We start from the raw sequence: 19,988 nt of genomic DNA on the forward strand, positions 1-19,988 counted from the left end.
GATTTTGTTCCTGTGAACCATTTCATCCATCCCCTTTAATCTCCCCAGGAAAACAAGTTGAAGTTCTCTGCCTTCCTGGAGGAGTACAAGGTTAACCCTTCCTCCATGTTCAACGTGCACATGAAGAGGATTCATGAGTATAAGTGGCAGCTGCTGAACTGTCTGCACATCATCACCCTGTACAACCGTGAATGTGACTTCACGCTCTCTCTCACTAGCTCATCCTGGGGCCTGGGCGTTTTTTGTTGTTGTTGTTGTTGTTGTTTTCACACAGTTGGACAGCAAGGGGGCTGTATGTGATCACACATTTCTTTTAAGCAATAGCTTTATGTTCTTTTATGTGCTCATTGTCAGAGTAGTTACAAAGGAGTGAATGGTGAGCTGTCTCTAGTCTGACTCCGTAAAGGTCTGAGTTACATGAGGCTAGCAAACAGTTAAATACCTCAGAAGGGCCATGGATGTCCCCAGGTAGTTATCATGGAGCCTGGTTTGGGGGAGCTTCATGGGACTCGAAGGCTAGGCTGTTCAGTTCAGCTTTATTTTTTATTGTTGAAAATATTACAGATGCCCCCCTTTTTCCCCATTGACCACCTCCTTCCTACTCACATCCCTCCCGCTTTCCCCAACCTAATATCTATGTCCATTTGTTCTGCATATATACATATAAGTTCTCTGGTTTATCTCTTCCCACCCCTCCCACCTTATCCCTCTGAGGTTTGTCAGTCTGTTCCCTACTTCGATGACTCTGCATCTCTTTTGGTCGACAGCTTATTTTGTTCCTATGTTCCATAAATAAGTGAGATCATGTGGTATTTGTCTTTTTCTAGTTCAGCTTTTATTTTATTATTTTTTAATTTAATATGAAGTTTATGTTTTGACATCTTTCAATTAATTTATTTTTGTTACAGATGTTTCTCCTTTTATCCCATTGACACCTTCCTCCTTATCCTGCCCCCCCCCCAATACACACACACACACAGCATTGTTGTCTGTGTTCATTGGTTATGTTTATGTGCATATAAGTTCTTTGGTTTATCTCTTCCTTCTCCCCTGACCCCCTCCTCTAAGGTTGGTCAGTCTGAACCTTACTTCTAAGTCTCTGGGTCTATTTTGTTCATCAGATTATTTTGTTCATTATATTCCACAGATAAGTGAGATCATGTGATACTTGTCTTTCTCTGACTGGCTTATTTTGCTTAGCATAATACTCTTCTTCCATGTCGTCTCAAAGAATAAGAGATCTTTTTTTCTTACAGTTGCATAGTACTCCATTTTGTATATGTACCATTGCTTTCTTATCCACTATATTGATGGACACTTGGGCTGTTTCCAGATCTTAGGAATTGCAAATAGTGTTGCTATGAACATAGGGGTGCATATATTCTTTCTTATTGCTGTTTCAGGCTTCTTAGAATATATTCCTAGAAGTGGGATCACTGGATCAAATGGCAGATCAATTTTTAATTTTTTGAGGTAACACCATATTGTTTTCCATAGTAGCTGAACCAGCACCTGTTTGATAATTTGTTGATGGCAGCCATTCTGGCAGGTGTGAGGTGATACCTCATAGTCATTTTAATTTTCATCTCTCTGATGATTATTGCCATTCAGCATTTTCTCATATGTCTCTTGGCCATTTGTCCTGTATGGAGAGGTATCTATTTAGGTCCTCGGCCCATTTTTCAATTGGATCCTTTGTCTTCCTTTTGTTGAGTGGTAAGAGCACTCTATATATTTTGGAAATTAACCCCTTATCTGATATATCATTGGCAATTATGTTCTTCCATACAGTGTGTTCCCTTTCCAGTTTGATTCTTGTTTCTTTTTCTATGAAGAAGCTTTTTAGTTTGATGTAGTCCCATTTATTAATTTTTTCCTTTGTTTCTCTTGCCCTAGGCATTATACCAGTGAAAATTCTGCTGTGTGATGTCTGAGGTTTTGCTACTTATATTTTCTTCTACGATTTTTAGGGATTCATCAGTCACATTTAAGTCTTTCACCCATTTTGAGTTTATTCTTGTGTATGGTGTAAGTTGGTGATCTAGCTTCATTTTTTTGCATGTAGCTGTCCAATTTTCCCAACAACATTTATTTTTTTATTTTTATTTTTTTTATCCTCACCCGAGGACATTTTTCCATTTTTTGTTCAGGTAGAGTGGGAGGGAGATGTGAAAGGGACACATCGAGTGGCTGCCACCCGCACAACCGACCAGGGCCAGGGTCAAACTGCAGCCGAGGTACGCGCCCTTAGCGGGAACCGAACCCGGGTCTCTCAGGACTGCAGGCCGACGCTCTAACCGCTGAGCCAAACCGGCCAGGGCCCCAACAACATTTATTAAAGAGAATATTTTTACTCCATTGTATGCTCTTGCCACCTTTGTCAAATATTAATTGAGCATAATGTCTTGGGTCAATTTCTGGGTTCTCTGTTCTATTCCATTGATCTATATGCCTGTTCTTGTGCCAGTACCAGGTTGTTTTGATTATAATGGTTTTGTAGTATAACCTGATGTCTGGTATTGTGATCCCGCCTACTTTATTCTTCTTTTGCAAGATTGCTGTGGCAATTTGGGGTCTTTTTTGGTTCCATATACATGTTTGCAGTGTTTGTTATAGTTCTGTGAAATATGTCATTGATATTTTAATGAGGACTGAATTGAATCTATAGATAACTTTGGGTAGTATGGACATTTTAATGATGTTGATTCTTCCAAACCATGAACAAGGTATATGCTTCCATTTTTTTATATCTTCCTCTATTTTTTTTCTTTCAATGTCCTATAGATTTATGTGAATAGGTCCTTTACTTCTTTGGTTAAGTTTATTCTTAGGTATCTTTATTTTTTTTGTTGCAATGGTAAATGGGATTTTTTTTCTTTTTTTTTTTTTTTTATCCTCACCCGAGGACATTTTTCCATTTTTTGTTCAGGTAAAGTGGGAGGGAGAGAGTGGAACAGAGAGAGAGAGAGAAACATCGATGTGAAAGGAACACATCGAGTGGCTGCCACCCGCACGACCGACCAGGGCCGGGGACAAACTGCAACCGAGGTACACGCCCTTAGCGGGAATCGAACCCGGGTCTCTCAGGACTGCAGGCCGACGCTCTAACCGCTGAGCCAAACCGGCCAGGGCTGGGATTTTTTTCTTTTAGTTTCTTTATCTATGTGTTCATTATTGATGCATAAAAATGCCAATGATTTCTGGATGCTGATTTTGTTTGCATGTTTTTTGTTTATTATTTATTTGTATCCTCACCCAAGGACATTTTTCTATTTTTTGTTCAGATAGAGGAAGAGAAAGAGAGAAACATCAATATGAAAGGGACACATTGAGTGGCTGCCACCCACACGACCAACCAGGGCCGGGGACAAACTGCAACCAAGGTATGCACCCTTAGCGGGAACCGAACCTGTGTCTCTCTGGACCACAGGCTGACGCTCTAACTGCTGAGCCAAACTGGCCAGTGCTGGATGTTGATTTTGTATGCTGCTACTTTGCCAAATTTATTTATTAACTCTAGTAGTTTTCTGATGGAGTCTTTAGGTTTTTCTATGTACAATATCATGTCATCTGCAAATAATGATAGTTTCACTTCTTCCTTTCCAATTTGGATCCCTTTTATTTATTTATTTTCTTGTCAGATTGCTGTGGCTGACTTTCAATATTATGTTAAATAAGAGTGGTAAAAGTGGATATCCCTGTTTTGCTCCTGTTCTTAGGGGAAATGTTTTTAGTTTTTGCCCATTGAGCATGTTAACTATAGGTTTGTCATAAATGGCCTTTATTATGTTGAGGTATTATCCTTCTATTCCCACTTTGCTGAGAATTTTTATGAAAAATGGATGCTGGATTTTGTCAAATGCATTTGTTGATATGATCATATGTATTTATCTTTCTTTTTATTTATGTGGTGTATCACATTTATTAATTTATGAATATTGTACCAGTCTTGCATCCCTGGGATAAATCCCACTTGGTTGTGGTGTATAATTTTTAAATATATTGCTTGATTCAATTTGCTAAGATTTTGTTGAGGATTTTAGCATCTATGAGTTTATCAGAGATACTGGCTTGTAATTTTCTTTCTTTGTAATGTCTTTATCTGGTTTTGGCATTAGGATTATGCTGGCCTTATAAAAAGAGTTTGGAAGATTTCCTCCCTCTTAAATTTTTTAGAATAGTTTGAGGGGAATAGGTGATCATTCTTCTTTGAATGGTAAAACTCTCGTGTAGCCATCTTGACCAGGGTTTTTGTTTGTTGGGATTTATTGCTTATTTCTTCTATTTCCTTCATTGTTATTTGTCTGTTTAGGTTTTCCGACTCTTCCCAGTTGAGTTTTGAAATTGTACATGATTCTAAAAATTTGTTCATTTCACCTAGGTTGTCAAATTTGTTGGCATATAATGATTCATAGTATTTTCTTACAATCTTTTGTATTTTTGTTATCTCCATTGTTACTTCACCCCTTTAGTTTCTGGTTTTATTAATTTGGGTTCTCTTTCTTTGTTTTTTGGTGAATCTAGCTACAGGTTGATCAATTTTGTTTATTTTTTCTTTTTTCTTTTTAAACTCATTTTCATTGTTGAATGTATTACTGATGTTTCTCCCTTTTTACCCCAATGACACCCTCCTCCCTATTCCTTCCCCCTCCTGCCTTCCCCACACTATTGTCGGTGTCCATTGGTTATGCATATATGCATAGAAGTTCTTTGGTTTATCTCATCTCACCCTCCTTCCCCCTTTCCCTTTGAGGTTCATCAGTCTAACAACCAATTTGTACTTCTTAATTCCTTCATCATTTTCACCCAGCCCCCGAGCCCCCATCCATCTGGCAAACAACAAAAAGTTCTCTTATCTATGAGTCTGTTTCTGTTCTGCTTGCTCATTTTGTTTGTGGATTCAATTGTTGATAGATATGTATTAATTGCCATTTTATTGTTCATATTTTTGTTCTTCTTTTCCTTCAAGAAGACCCTTCAACATTTCATATAATACTGGTTTGGTGGTGATGAATTCCTTTAGCTTTTTCTTGTCTGGGAAACTCTTGATATGTCCATTGATTCTAAATGATAGCTTTGCAGGATAGAGTAATATTGGATGTAGGTCATTGCTTTCCATCACCTTGAATATCTCTTGCCACTCCTTTCTGGCCTGCAAAGTTTCTTTTGAGAAATCAGCTGACAGTCTTATGGGAGCTCTTTGTAGGTAAAAGACTGCTTTTCTCTTGCTGCTTTTAAGATTCTCTCTTTGTCTTGAACCTTTGGCATTTTGATGATGATGTGTCTTGGTGTGGACCTTTGAGTTCAACTTGTTTGGGATTCTCTGTGCTTCCTGGACTTGTATGTCTGTTTTCCTCACCAAGTTAGAGAAGTTTCCTGTCATTATTGTTTCAAATGGTTTTTCAATTTCTTGCTCTCTCTCTTCTTCTTCAGGCACCCCTATGATGTGAATGTTGGCATGCTTGAAGTTGTCCCAGAGGCTTCTTACACTATCCTCATTTTTTGGATTCTTTTTCTTTTTACTGTTCTAGTTGGGTGTTTTCTGCTTCCTTATATTCCAAATCGATGGTTTGCTTCTTGGCTTTACCTACTCTACTATTTCAGTAAGTGCAACCGTAATTTCTTTTTTATGTTGTTGCTGTTCTCACTAAGTTCCACAGAGGTCTCCTTAAGTTCCTTGAAGGTCTCAGTAAGTCCCTTGGATGTCTCACCAAGTTCCCTGAGCAACCTTATAACCTGTGTTCTGAACTCTGCATCTGTTAGATTGCCTATCTCTATTTTGTTTAATTATTTTCCTGGAGTTTTGTTCTTTTCTTTCATTTGGGACATATTTCTTTGCCTCCTTATTTTGGCTGCTTCCCTGTGATTGTCATTATATATTAGGCAGAGTTGCTATGCCTCCTAGGCTTCATAGAGTGGCCTACTGTTGTAGGTGTCCTTTAAGATCCAGTGGCACAGTCTCCCAGCTGGGCCCTTGCAGTGCACCCCTAGTGTGGACTGTACACTGTTCTCTTGTAATTGAGTCTTAATTGCTGTCGGCACATTAATGGGAGGGGTTTACTCAGGCTGGTCAGCTGCAAGGACTGGCTGTGCCCACTAGCCACTATCTTGGAGGATCAGCTGTGTAGCGGCCCACCACACAGAGCAAGATGTACTTCAGCAAGGCTCCAATACCCACTGAGTCCACTCATTGAGTGTGTCACTTATGGAGGTGGTTGGGTGATGGTCTGAAGCTGTTCATCAGGTGTGCTGGTTCTGGGGCAAGGTCAACCACTGCCTGTGCTCTATCCAGGGCCACCCAGCATAAGGTACAAAGTGAACTGCAGATGGCAGCTTCTTGTGCTGGGCTTGGGGAAAAGCCAAATTGCGAACCAAGGCTAGCTGCTTCTAGTGCCAGGCCTAGGGCCACTTAACGAGAGGTATGGGGCTTGCTGAGACTGGCCCCTCTTGAGCCCTGGTTCTGCACCACTCTTGTGGGCCACTGGGTCTCACAGGTCACTCTCGAACCCTGGCTCCACACTGCTCTTGTGGGTCACTGGGTCGCACAGAGCCCTGTGGAGACCCTGGTCCTGCCACTGGTAGCTGGGGAGTGCTGCTGCCCAGTGGGGCTGAGCATTTGCTGTAGTTTTTTGGGGGGCATCGTTCTCTGCTGCTGGTCTGTGCTTCTGTTGCCTGAGGATTGATGTCTGCTCCCCAGCTGCTGTTGCTGGAGGTATATCTTGATTCTGATCTGGCTGGTACTGCGGAGGATGGTGCTGGGCTCCCAGCCACAATCGGCACCTGGGAGCTCCATTACTGTGCACTGGTCTGTATTGACACAGAGTGTCCAATGGTCCAATGGTGCCAGGTGTGCTGGTGGGCTCAGGTTGCTGGGCTCTAGCCGCTCCTACTGCCTCCTCCCAGGGAAGGTCTGGTTTCTTCCAAAATAGTGGCACTTACCCTGGCCAGTTTGGCTCAGGGGTTAGAGCTTCAGTTTGCGGTCCACAGAGACCCAGGTTCAGTTCCCGCTAAGGGCATGTACCTTGGCTGCAGTTTGTCCCTGGCCCTGGGTCATGTGGGTGGCAGCCACTCAATGTGTACCTTTTGCATCGATGTTTCTCTCTCTTCCTCTCTCTCCTTCCCACTCTATCTGAATAAAAAATAGAAAAATGTCCTCGGGTGAGGATGAAAAAAATGGTGGCACTTTCCCACGGCACAGGGAGAAACGCCATATAGAGCCGTTTCCCGCGGTAGCCAGCTGCTCTAGTCCACAGCAGAGGAACGTTCTACTCTATGTCTCTGCACTGCAGAAGTTTGGTTGTCCAACTTCACGTCCATTCACACTCTCTCACCTACTAGCTCACTCTCTCACACACTCACCCTCCCTCTGGTCCTGCCCACTGCCATCTTATTTTCTATATCTTCTTTATACTTACTTATTTTTTTATTAATTCATTTATTTATTTTCTTACAGTTGTTTCTTCTTTCTCCCCCACTGATTCACCCTCCCTGCCGTGTCCCCAGCTTTGTTGTCCATGTCCATTTTTCATGCATACATGCATATAAGTTCTGTGGTTTATCTCTCCCCCACAACTCCCTTTTCTGGGGATTGTCAGTCTGTACCCCGCTTCAACATCTCTGGGAATACTCCATTCCTCAGGCTGTTATGTTCATTATATTCCACAAATAAGTGAGATCATATGATACTTGTCTTTCTCTGTTTGGCTTGTTTCGCTTAGGAAAATACTTTCCAGGTCCCTCCATGTAGTCTCAAAGGATAAGAGATCTTTCTTTCTTACAGCTGCATAGTACTCCATTGTGTATATGTACCACAGCTTTTTTATCCATTTGTCTACTGATGGACATTTAGGCTGTTTCCAGATCTTAGCTATTTTAAATAGTGCTGCTATGAAAATGAGGGTACATATATTCTTTCTGATTGGTGTTTCAAGCTTCTTAATGTATATTCCTAGAAGTGGGATCACTGGGTAAAATAGAAGTTCAATTTTTAATTTTTTGAGGTAACACCATATTGTTTTCCATAGTGGCTGCCCCAGTCTGCATTCCCACCAGCAGTATACTAGAGTCCCCTTTTCTCTACACCCTGGCCAACACATGTTGTTTGATGATTTGTTGATGGTGTTCATTCTGACAGGTGTGAAGTGATACCTCATTGTTGTTTTAATTTGCATCTCTCTGATGATAAGTGATGTTGAGCATTTCTTCATATGTCTCTTAGCCATTTGTATGTCCTGTTTGGAGAGGTGTCTATTCAGCTCCTCTGCCCAATTTTTAATTGGGTTGTCTTCCTTTCATACATTGTCGAATATATTGCTGTGTAATTGTTCATAATATCTGTTAACAATCCTTTGTATTTCTGTGGTGTCAGTTATTATTTCTTTTGTTTCATTTCTGATTTAGTGTATTTGGGTTCTCTCTTTTTGTTTCTTGGTGATTCTATCTAAGGGTCAATCAATCTTGTTTATCTTTTCTAAGAACAAGCTCTTTGTTTCATTGATCCCTTGAATTGTTTTTTTGGTCTCTATGTCATTTATTTCTGCTCTGACCTTTATTAATTCCATTCTTTTACCTTCTCTGGGGTTTTCTTTGTGTCTGCTTTCTAGTTCTTTAAATTGTGAGGTTAGATAGTCTATTAGAAATTTTTCTTGCTTCTTGAGGTTGGCCTGTAGTGCTATGAACTTCCCTCTCAGAATTGCTTTTGCTGCATCCCATAAATTTTGTCTTGTATGTTCATCTTCATTGGTTTCCAGGAATTTTTTAATTTCTTCCTTAATCTCCTCAGTAACCCAATCATTGTTCAATAACATGTTATTTAGCTTCCATGTGTTCAAATATCTTTGCATGTTCTTGTTGCAATTGATTTGTAGTTTCACGCCATTCTGATCTGTGAAGATGCTTGATATAATTTCAATCTTCTTGAACTGGTAGAGATTTAGTTTGTGCCTTAATGTGTGGTCTATCTTTGAGAATGTCCCATGTGCACTTGAGAAGAATGTGAATTCTGCAGCTTTGGGGTGTAATTCTCTGTAGATATCTATGAAATCCATTTGATCTAGAATTTCATTTAGAGTCTGTGTTTACTTCTAATTTTTTGTCTAGAGGATTTATCCAGTGAAGTCAGTGGGGTATTGAAGTCCCCTGCTATGATTGTATTGCTGTTGATTTCTTCTTTGAAGTCTTCCAAAAAAATTTTAATATATGTTGGTGCTCCTAAATTGGGTGTGTGTATGTTTACCAAGGTTATATCTTTCTGTTGGATAAATCCTTTCAATATTATGTAGTGGCCTTCTTTTTCTCTAGTTATGGCCTTTATTTCAAAATCTGCTTTATCAGATATGAGTATTGCTACCACAGCTTTTTTTTTAATTTTATTTCCATTTGCTTGAAAAAAATTCTTCCATCCTTTCACTTTCAACCTATGTGAGTCTTTTGTTGTGAGGTGGGTTTCTTGTAAACAACATATATGTGAGTCATGCTTTCTTATCCAGTCAGCTACACTGTGTCTTTGTATCAGAGCATTCAAACCATTCATGTAAGGTGATAATTGATATGTACTTATATATTGCCATTTTCATTTAGTGTGGTTCTACTTTTCTTCTTATTTCTTCTACTAATTACAGCAGTCCTTTTAGCATATCTTGCAGTGCTGGTTTGGTGTTGATATATGCCCGTAGCCTTTTCTTGTCTGTAAAGCTCTTTATTTGACCTTCTATTTTGAATGATAGCCCTGCTGGATAGAGTAGTCTTAGATTCAGATTCTTGTTTTTCATGACCTTGCTTACCTCATGCCATTCTCTTCTGGCCTGCAGTGTTTTTGTTGAGAAGTCAGCTGAGAGCCCTATGGGGTTTCCTTTGTAGGTAACCTGTTTATTATCTCTTGCTGCCTTTAGGAGTCTCTCTCTTTGTCTTTAATTTTGGGCATTTTAATTACTATGTGTCTTGGTGTGGGCCTGTTTGGGTTCTTTTTACTTGTGGCTCTCTGCGCTTTTTTTTTTATCCTCACCCGAGGACATTTTTCCATTTTTTGTTCGGGTAGAGTGGGAGGGAGAGAGAGGAATATATATAGAGAGAGAAACATCGACGTGAAAGGAACACATCGAGTGGCTGCCTCCCGCACGACCGACCAGGGCCAGAGACAAACTGCAACCGAGGTACATGCCCTTAGCGGGAACCGAACCCGGGTCTCTCTGGACCGCAGGCAGACGCTCTAACCACTGAGCCAAACTGGCCAGGGCTCTCTGTGCTTCTTGAACTTGAATGCCTTCTTCCTTCACCATGTTAGGAAAGTTTTCTATCACTATTTCTTCAAGTATATTCGCTAACCCTTGCCCATTTTCTTCCTCTTTGAGGACTACTATAATGCCAATGTTATTACGTTTCCAGTTTTCCCACAGTTCTCTTTAGCTGTCTTCCTGTTTTTCAATTGTTTTGTCCTTTTGGTTTTCTGATGGGTTGATTTTTTTCTACCCTGTCTTCTAATTCACTGATCCGGTCTTCAGCTTCCTCTATTCTGATATTTAGACTTTCCAGTGTGTTCTTTATTTCTGATATGTCATTCTTCATTTCCACTTGGTTGGTTTTCATTTTTTCTATATCTTTACTCATGGTGCTGGTGTTCTTATTCATGCTGTTGAGCTTCCTCAAGATCATGACTCTGAACTCTCCCTCTGATAATTTGGATAGAGTTCTCTTGTTCTTTCATTTGGAATTTGTGTCTTTGTTTCACCATTTGGCTATCTCAGTGGGTTTTGGAGCCTGCTAAATTTTTCCTGTGTCTGTTGGTGTTCTGCTGTTTGTGGCTCCCTATACTGGGTTTGGATGAGTCTGGGTGGGCCCACATTAAACACCACTGTCAAGTCTTACTTTGCCGTGTATATTTGCAAGCCCCAGAAAGGTTCAGTTGTCCTCTGGCTTTTCTCTGGTGACTAGTACTTTTAGTTACTCAGTGCCTTGGAATGTTGCTCTGGTGTTCTGCATAAGAGGATTTCCAGAGGTTGGGTAGATGCTGATTATTAATGATCTTCAATTTGCATTTCTTTGCCTCACCTGGGAAAGGCTGAATCACCAAGGGGCGTGCTGCTGCTTTTCCCCACAGCTCTGGGAAGTAGCACACTGTCCACTGTCCTTTGTGGCTGCAACTCAGCAATATCTCTGAGTGCCCTCGAAATCCCGGGTGTCCCCACAGAGTTCCATCCCAGTCTGCCCTCCCTCTGCTGGAGCCCCCAAGTGAGTGGGTGTGGCTATTTTAGCGCTCTGTTCTGGCTCTCTGCACTGTGGAGTGGGTTTGGTCTTTATTCCCCACGGGTGCTGCTCACAGCTAAGATTGCAGCTGTCCTTTGGCTCCCAGCCCAAGACCCTGTTGTGCCTCTGCACATCCTTTCAGTTCCCCTGGTTATATGGCCCTGTCCTGCTGCTTTTCTGTTGCTTTTTTCTGAGAATTTGTCTTTATTTTACTTGTAATTCCTGTTTGGTCCTGGGAGATAGTCTGCGTAGCTTCTAATCACTCAGCCTCCATTTTTCACATCCTTTATGCCTATCTTATGCACAGCTGGGTTGCACAGGCCTTCTTGATGCCCCAGCACCATGCAGGTCCCACGGGTAACTGGATCAGACAATCTCTTTGGGGACCTAGCTCTATGCCTATGTTATGGGCTGCTGGGTCACACAGACCTCTCTGGTGCTTCAGCATCCCACATGTTCCATGGGTAACTGGATCACACAGTCCCTGCAGGGTCGCACGGGCCTCTTTTGTGCCCCTGCACTCTGCAGGTCCCATGGGAGGGCAGCTGGATTGCACCCATCTCTCTGGGGCTCAGGCTTCCTATTGCTTTTGTGAGCTGCTGGACTGCAATGGTCTCTGTGGAGCCCCAGGTGCTGCTCCTGGTGGCTAAGGAGTGCTGCTGCCCTGTGGGGCTCAACTCCTGCTCAGCTTTTGTTGTAGTTTTTTGGGATGGGTCTCAGCTGCTGGTCTGTGCTTCTGTTGCCTGGGATGGATGTCTGCTCCCCAGCCTCTGTTGCTGGGGGTATATCTCCACTCTGTTTGGGCTGCTACTATGGGGGATGGTGCTGGGCTTTGGGCTGTCTGCGGCTTCTGAGACTGGCACCTTGAAGGCTCTACTACTGTGCACTGGTTTGTCTTGACACAGAATGTCCACTTGTTTAATTGTGCCAGGTGCACTGGTGGGCTCAGGTTGCTGGACCCTAGTCACTCCCACTGCCTCCTCCCAGGGAAGACGTGGGATCTTCCAAAATGGTGGGACCTTTCCGTTGTGCAGGGAGAAGTGCCCTGAAGGGCCACTTACTGCAGTAGCTTGCTGCTCCCATCCACATCACAGAAACCTTGTGCTCTGCATCTCTGCACTGCTTGGGTTGGTCATCCACCTTCACATCCACTCACACTCTCTCACACACTCGCTCACTCTCTCACACTTACCCTCTCTCCACTTCTGCCCTCTGCCATCTTCAAGAAAAATTTTTATATCCTCTTTATAAATTGATCCTTTTAATATTATGTAGTAGCCTTTGTCTCTTATTATGGCCCTTGTTTTGAAGTATCTTATCAGATATGAATATTGCTACACCAGCTGTTTCTCATTTCCATTTGCCTGGAAAATTTTTTTCCATTCCTTCACTTTCATCCTATGTGAGTCTTTTGTTGTGAGGTGGGTCTTTTTTATTTTATTTTTTTTATCCTCACATCCAAGGACATTTTTCAATATTTTGTTCAGATAAAGTAAAAGAGAGAGAAAGAAAAACATCAACATGAAAGGAACACATTGAGTGGTTGCCACCCACATGACCCAACCAGGGCCAGGGACAAACTGCAACCGGGGTACGTGCCCTTAGTGGAAACTGAATCCGGGCCTCTCTGGACCGCAGGCCAATGTTCTAACCACTGAGCCAAACTGGCCAAGTTTGGGTCTCTTGTACACAGCATATATATGGGTCATGTTTTCTTTTTTTTCATCCTCACCCAAGGACATTTTTTTCATTTGTTGTTCAGAGAGGGAGAGAGAAATATCAACATAAAAGGAACACATCAAGTGGCTGCCACCCACACAACCCAATCAGGGCCCAGGACAAACTGCAACCAGAGTGTGTGCCTTTAGCGTGAACCAAACCCGGGTCTCTGTGGACTGCAGGCTGACGCTCTAACCACTGAGCAAAACCGCCCAGGGCTGGGTCTCTTGTACACAGCATATATATGGGTTGTGTTTTCTTTCTTTCTTTCTTTTTTATATTAATTATTTTTGTTACAGATGTTTCTCCTTTTACTCTCACTGAATCCCCCCTACACCACCTCCCTGCCCTGTCCCCAACTTTCTTCTCCATGTCCATTGTTCATGCATACATGCATGTAAGAGCTGTGGTTTATCTCTCCCCCACCATTTCCTCTTCTGGGGATTGTCGGTTTGTACCCTACTTCCATGTCTCTGGGACTACCCTATTCCTCAGATTGTTATGATCATTATATTCCACAGATAAGTGAGATCATATGATACTTGTTTTTCTCTGTTTGGCTTGTTTCGCTTAGGATAATACTTTCCAGTTTCCTCCATGTCGTCTCAAAGGATAAGAGATCTTTCTTTCTTATAGCTGCATAGTACTCCATTGTGTTTATGTTCCACGGCTTTTTTATCCATTCGTCTACTGATGGACACTTGGGTTGTTTCCAGATCTTAGCTATTGTAAATAGTGCTGCTATGAACATGGGGGTAAATATATTCTTTCTAATTGTTGTCTCAGGCTTCTTAGGGTATATTCCTAGAAGTGGGATCACTGCTCAAATGGAAGTTCAATTTCTAATTTTTTCAATCAGCTAACCTATGTTTTTTAATTGGGGCATTTAAGTTATTTATATTTAAGGTTATTATTATTATTATTATTTTTTATCCTCACCCGAGGACATTTTTCCTTTTTTTTTTTGTTCAGGTAGAGTGGGAGGGAGAGAGAGGAAGAGAGAGAGAGAGAGAAACATCGATGTGAAAGGAACACATCGAGTGGCTGCCACCCGCACAACCGACTAGGGCCGGGGACAAACTGCAACCGAAGTACGTGTCCTTAGCGGGAACCGAACCCAGGTCTCTCAGGACCACAGGCCAACGCTCTAACCGCTGATCCAAACAGGCCAGGGCTAAGGTTATTATTTATAGATGCTTATTACTTGCCTTTTTTCTTTTTTATCCTCACTGTGGACATTTTTTTATTTTTTTGCATTTATCTTTAGATAGAGTGGTAGGGAGAGAGGGGGAAGAAAGAGAGAGAAACATTGATGTGAGAGAGACACATTCGGTTGCCACCCACACAACCCCAACTGGGGCCAGGAAAAAACTGCAACCAAGGTACGTGCCCTTAGCGGAAACTGACCTGGGACTCTCCGGCGAAGGCTCTGACAGCTGAGCCAAACCAGCCAGGACGCCTTTTTTATTTTATGCCTATGTTCCAATCTCTCTTTCTCTCATTTCTTCTTCTTCTTCCAACAGTCCCTTCAGCATTTCTTGCAGTGCTGGTTTGGTGGTGGTAAATTCCTTTAGTTTTTTGGTTTTTTTTTTTATCTGTGAAGCTCTTTATCTCACCTTCAATTTTGGTTATTTTTGTTGTGTTTTTTATTTTTGTTACAGATATTTCTCATTTTTTACCCCATTGACACCCTCCTTCCCACCCACCCATCCCATCCCCAGCTTTGGTGTTCATGTCCATTAGTTATGCATACATGAATGTAAGTTTTGTGATTTATCTCCTCCCTACCCCCACGACCCCCTCTTCTGAGGGTGTTCAGTCTGTACCCTACTTCCACGTCTCTGGGTCTACCCTATTCCTCAGACTGTTATGTTCATTATATTCTACAAATAAGCGAGATCATGTGGTATTTGTCTTTTTCTGCTTGGCTTGTTTCGCTTGGATAATACTTTCCAGGTCCTTCCATGTCGTCTCAAAGGATAAGAGATCATTCTTTCGTACAGCTGCACAGTACTGCATTGTGTATAAGTACCACAGCTTTTTTACCCATTCATCTACTGATGGGCACTTGGGCTGTTTCCAGATCTTACCTATTGTAAATAGTGCTCTATGAATATGGGGGTACATATATTCTTTCTGATTGTTGTTTCAGGCTTTTGAGGGTATATTCCTAGAAGTAAGATCACTGGGTCAAATGGAAGTTCAATTTGTAATTTTTTGAGATACACCATATTGTTTTCCATAGTGGCTGCACCAGTCTGCATTCCCACCAGCAGTGTACTAGAGTCCCCTTTTTTCCACACTCTCGCCAACACTTGTTTGATGATTTGTTGATGGCGGCCATTCTGACAGGTGTGAGGTGATACCTCATTGTTGTTTTAATTTGCATCTCTCCGATGATTAGTGATGTTGAGCATTTTTTTATATGTCTCTTAGCCATTTGTATGTCTTGTTTGGAGAGGTGTCTGTTTAGTTTCTCTGCCCATTTTTTAATTGGATTCTTTGTCTTCCTTTTGCTGAGGTGTATGAGTACTCTATATATTTTGCAAATTGACTCCTTATCTGATATATCATTGGCAATGATGCTCTCCCATACAGTGCATTGTCTTTCCATTTTGATGGTTGTTTCTTTTGCTGTGCAAAAGCTTTTGAGTTTGATGTAGTCCCATGTGTTCATTTCTCCTTTTTTTCTGTTGCCTTCGGTGATGTGTCAGTGAAATTTCTGCTGTGTATAATGTCCGAAATTTTGTTGCCTACATTTTCTTCTAGGATTTTTATGGATTTATGAGTCACATTTAAGTCTTTTAACTATTTTGAGTTTATTGTTATGTATGATGGAAGCTGATGGTTTAGTTTTATTTATTTATTTTTTTTGCATGTAGATGTCCAATTTTTTCAACACCATTTATTAAAGAGGCTGTCTTTACTCTATTGACCCTTTTGCCACCTTTGTTGAATATTAATTGAGCATAATGTCTTGGGTCCTTTTCTGGATTCCTGTTCTGTTCCACTGGTTTATATGCCTATTCTTGTGCCAGTACCAGGCTGTTTTGATTACAATAGCTTTGTAGTGTAACCTGATATCTGGTATTGTGATCCCACCTACTTTGTCCTCCTTTTTAAAAGTTGCTTTGGCTATTCAGTTTTTTTGTTTGTCTGTTTGTTTGTTTGTTTTTTGGTTCCATATGAACTTTTGAAGTATTTGTTCAAGTTCTGTGAAATATGTCATTGCTATTTTGATGGAGATTGCATTGAATCTATAGATTGCTTTGGGTAGTGTGGACATTTTAATGATGTTAATTCTTCCAATCCATGAACAGGGTATGTGCTTCCACTTTTTTATATCTCTCTCTATTTCTTTTTTCAATGTCCTGTAGTTTTCTGCAAATAGGTCCTTTACTTCTTTGGTTAAGTTTATTCCTAGGTATCTTAATTTTTTGTGCCGCGATGGTAAATGGTATTGCTTTTTCAGTTTCTCTTTCTGTGAGTTCATCATTGGTGTATAAGAATGCCTTTGATTTCTTGACATTAATTTTGTATCCTGCTATTTTGCCAAATTCATTTAATAGATCTAGTAGATTTTTGATGGAGTCTTTGGGGTTTTCTATGTATAATATCATGTCATCTGCAGATAATGCCTGTTTCACTTCCTCCTTTCCAATTTGGATCCCTTTTATTTTTACTTCCAGTCTGATTGCTGCGGCTAAGACTTAGAACTATGTTAAATAAGAGTGGTGAAAGTGGTCATCCTTGTTTTGTTCCTGTTCTTAAAGAAAATGCTTTTAGTTTCTGCCCACTGAGTATGATGTTGGTTGTAGGTCTTTCATATATGGCCTTTATTATGTCAAGATATGATCCCTCTATTCCTACATTGGTGAGCTTTTTTTATGAGCAATGGATGCTAGATTTTGTCAAATGCTTTTTCAGCATCTATTGATATGATCATGTGGTTTTTATTCTTCATTTTATTTATGTGGTTTATCACATTTATTGATTTGCCAGCCTTGGATCCCTGGGATGAATCCCACTTGGTCATGGTGAATAATTTTTTTGATATATTGCTGGATCCAATTTGCTAGTATTTTGTTCAGGATTTTGGCGTCTATGTTCATCAGGGATATTGGCCTGTAGTTTCTTTCTTTGTAGTGTGTTTATTTGTTTGTTTGTTTTGGAATTATAATTATGTTGGCCTAATAAAATTAGTTTAGAAGTCTTTCTTCTTCATAAATTGTTTGAAATAGTTTGAGGAGACTGGGCCTTAGTTCTTCTTTGAATGTTCTATAAAATTCCTGTGTGAAGCCGTCTGGGCCTGGGCTTTTGTTTGCTGGAAGAGTTGATTATATCTTTAATTTCTTTTTTTGTTATTGATCTGTTCAAGTTTTCTATCTCTTCCCAGTCCAGTTTTGGTAGACTGTGTGTTTCTAGAAAATTGTTTATTTTGCTTAGATTGTCAAATATATTGCTGTATAATTGTTCATAATACCTGTTAATGATCCTTTGTATTTCTGTGGTGTCAGTTGTTACTTCTCTTTCATTTCTGATTTTGTGTATTTGGGTTCTCTCTCTTTGTTTCTTCGTGAGTCTAGCTTAGGGTCCATCAATCTTGTTTATCTTTTTGAAAAACCAGCTCTTTGTTTCATTGATCCTTTGAATTGTTTTTTGGTCTCTATGTCATTTATTTCTGCTCTGGTCTTTACTATTTCCTTCCTTCTACTTGCTCTGTGGTTTTCTTTTTGTTTGCTTTCTAGTTCTTTAAGTTGTGAGATTAGATAATCTATTAAAAATTTTTCTTGTTTCTTGAGGTAGGCCTGTTGTACTATGAACTTCTCTCTCAGAACTGCTATCGCTGCATCTCATAGATTTTGTGTTGTTGTGTGTTCATTTTCATTGGTTTCCAGGAAGTTTTTAATTTCTTCCTTGATCTTCATGGTAACCCATTCATTGTTTAATAACATGCTATGTAGCCTACATGTGCTCAAATATCTTTGCATGTTTTTGTTGCAATTGGTTTCTAGTTTCATGCCATTGTGATCTGAAAAAGATGCTTGATATGATTTCAATGTTCTTGAACTTGTAGAGATTTAGTTTGTGCCCTAACATGTGGTCTGACTTTGAGAATGTCCCTATGTGCACTTGAGAAGAATGTGAATTCTGCAGCTTTGGGGTGTAATTCTCTGTCGATATCTATTAAATCCATTTGGTCTAGTGCTTCATTTAGAGTCTCTATTTCCTTGCTAAATTTTTGTCTATAGGATCTATCCAGTGATGTCAGCGGGACATTGAAGTTTCCTCCTATGATTGTGTTGATGTCGATTTCTCCTTTAAGTTCTCCAGAAGATATATATATATATATATATATATATGATTTGATATATATATATCAAAGATTTTTAATATATTTTAATATATTTGGGTGCATATATGTTTATCAAGGTTATATCTTTCTCTTGTATTGATCCTTTCAATATTATGCAATGGCCTATTTTGTCTATAGTTATAGCCTTCATTTTGAAATCTATTTTATCAGATATGAGTATTGCTACCCTAGTGTTTTTTCCTTTCTGTTTGTTTGGAAGATTTTTTTCCATCCCTTCACTTTCAACCTATGTGAGTCTTTTGTTGTGAGGTGGGTCTATTGTAAACAACATATAGTTGAGTCATGCTTTCTTATCCATTCAGCTACTCTGTGTCTTTTTATTGAAGAATTCAATCCATTTACATTTAAGGTGATTATTGATATGTATTTATTTATTGCCATTTTTGTTCAGTGTGGTTATATTTTTCCTCCTATTTCTTCTACTAAATACAGCAGTCCATTTAACATTTCTTGCTGTGCTGGTTTGGTGCTAACATATTCCCTTAGTTTTTTGTTTGTTTGTTTGTTTGTTTGTTTTTGTCTGGGAAGCTCTTTATTTGACCTTCTATTTTGAATAATAGCCTTGCTGGGTAGAGTAGTCTTGGATTCAGATCCTTGTTTTTCATGGCCTTGATTACTTTGTGCCATTCCCTTCTGGCCTGTAGTGTTTCTGTTGAAAAATCAGCTGAGAGATTTATAGGGGTTCCTTTGTAGGTAACCTGTTGCTTATCTCTTGCTACTTTTAGGATTCTCCCTTTGTCTTTAATTTTTGACAATTTAATTATTGTGTGTCTTGGTGTGGGCCTGTTTGGGTTCCTCTTACTTGGGGCTCTGTGTGCTTCTTTAACTTGAATACCTTCTTCTTTCACTAAATTGGGAAAGTTTTGTGTCACTAATTTCTTCAAATATATTCTCTAACCCTTGCTCATTTATTTCTTCTTTAGGGTCTCCTATGATGCGAATATTATTATGTTTTCTGTTGTCCTACAGTACTCTTAAGCTGTCTTTTTCTTTTTTAATTGTTTTTTTCCTTTTGGTTTTCTGACTGGTTGATTTTTTCTACCCTGTCTTCTAATTCACCGATTCAGTCCTCTGCTTCCTCTACTCTGCTGTTTAGACCTTCCAATGTTTTCTTTATTTCTGATATGTCATTCTTCATTTCTTCTTGGCTGTTTTTAACTTCCAATTGGTTGGTTTTCAATATTTGTATGTCTTTACTCATGGTGTTGATGTCCTTACTCGTGCTGTTGAGCTTCCTCAAGTTCATGGCTGTGAATTCTAGCTTCGTTAACTTGTGTAACTGCTCCTCATTTATCTCATCTTCGGTAGAAGTCTCTTGTTCTTTCATTTGGCATTTGTTTTTTTTGTTTCACTATTTTGGCTATCACAGTGGGCTTTGGAGAGTGCAAAATATTTCTGTAGGTGTTGGAATTCTGCTATTTGTGGCTCCCTCTCCTGGGTTTGGATGAGTATGGGAGGACCCACATTATACATCACTGTCAAGTTTTATTTTCCTGGGAAGAGTTGCAAGCCCAGGGATGGTTCAGTTATCCTCTAGCTTTTTGCTTGGAGGCTAGTAGTCGTGGTTACTTGAAGAGCCTTGGGTTCTCAGTTGAATAAAAAGCTCCCTCAGGTGCCTAGCATAAGGAGATTTCCTGAGGGCAGGGCAAAT

The 19,988-nt window shown here is 40.1% G+C and overlaps 1 protein-coding gene across 1 annotated transcript in view; it reads left to right on the forward strand.

The window, feature by feature from the left end:
* Nucleotides 1–19,988, forward strand: part of PYGB (glycogen phosphorylase B) — a gene marked incomplete at its 5' end in the record, with an annotated part of 67,771 nt that overhangs the window by 26,297 nt on the left and 21,486 nt on the right. The window contains 1 exon segment of the mRNA XM_036245934.1: nt 49–187. Within this exon segment, the coding sequence (XP_036101827.1) occupies nt 49–187 (139 nt within the window).

Source organism: Molossus molossus, unplaced genomic scaffold (genome assembly GCF_014108415.1).
Source record: "Molossus molossus isolate mMolMol1 unplaced genomic scaffold, mMolMol1.p scaffold_m16_p_6, whole genome shotgun sequence".
Taxonomy (NCBI): Eukaryota; Metazoa; Chordata; class Mammalia; order Chiroptera; family Molossidae; genus Molossus; species Molossus molossus.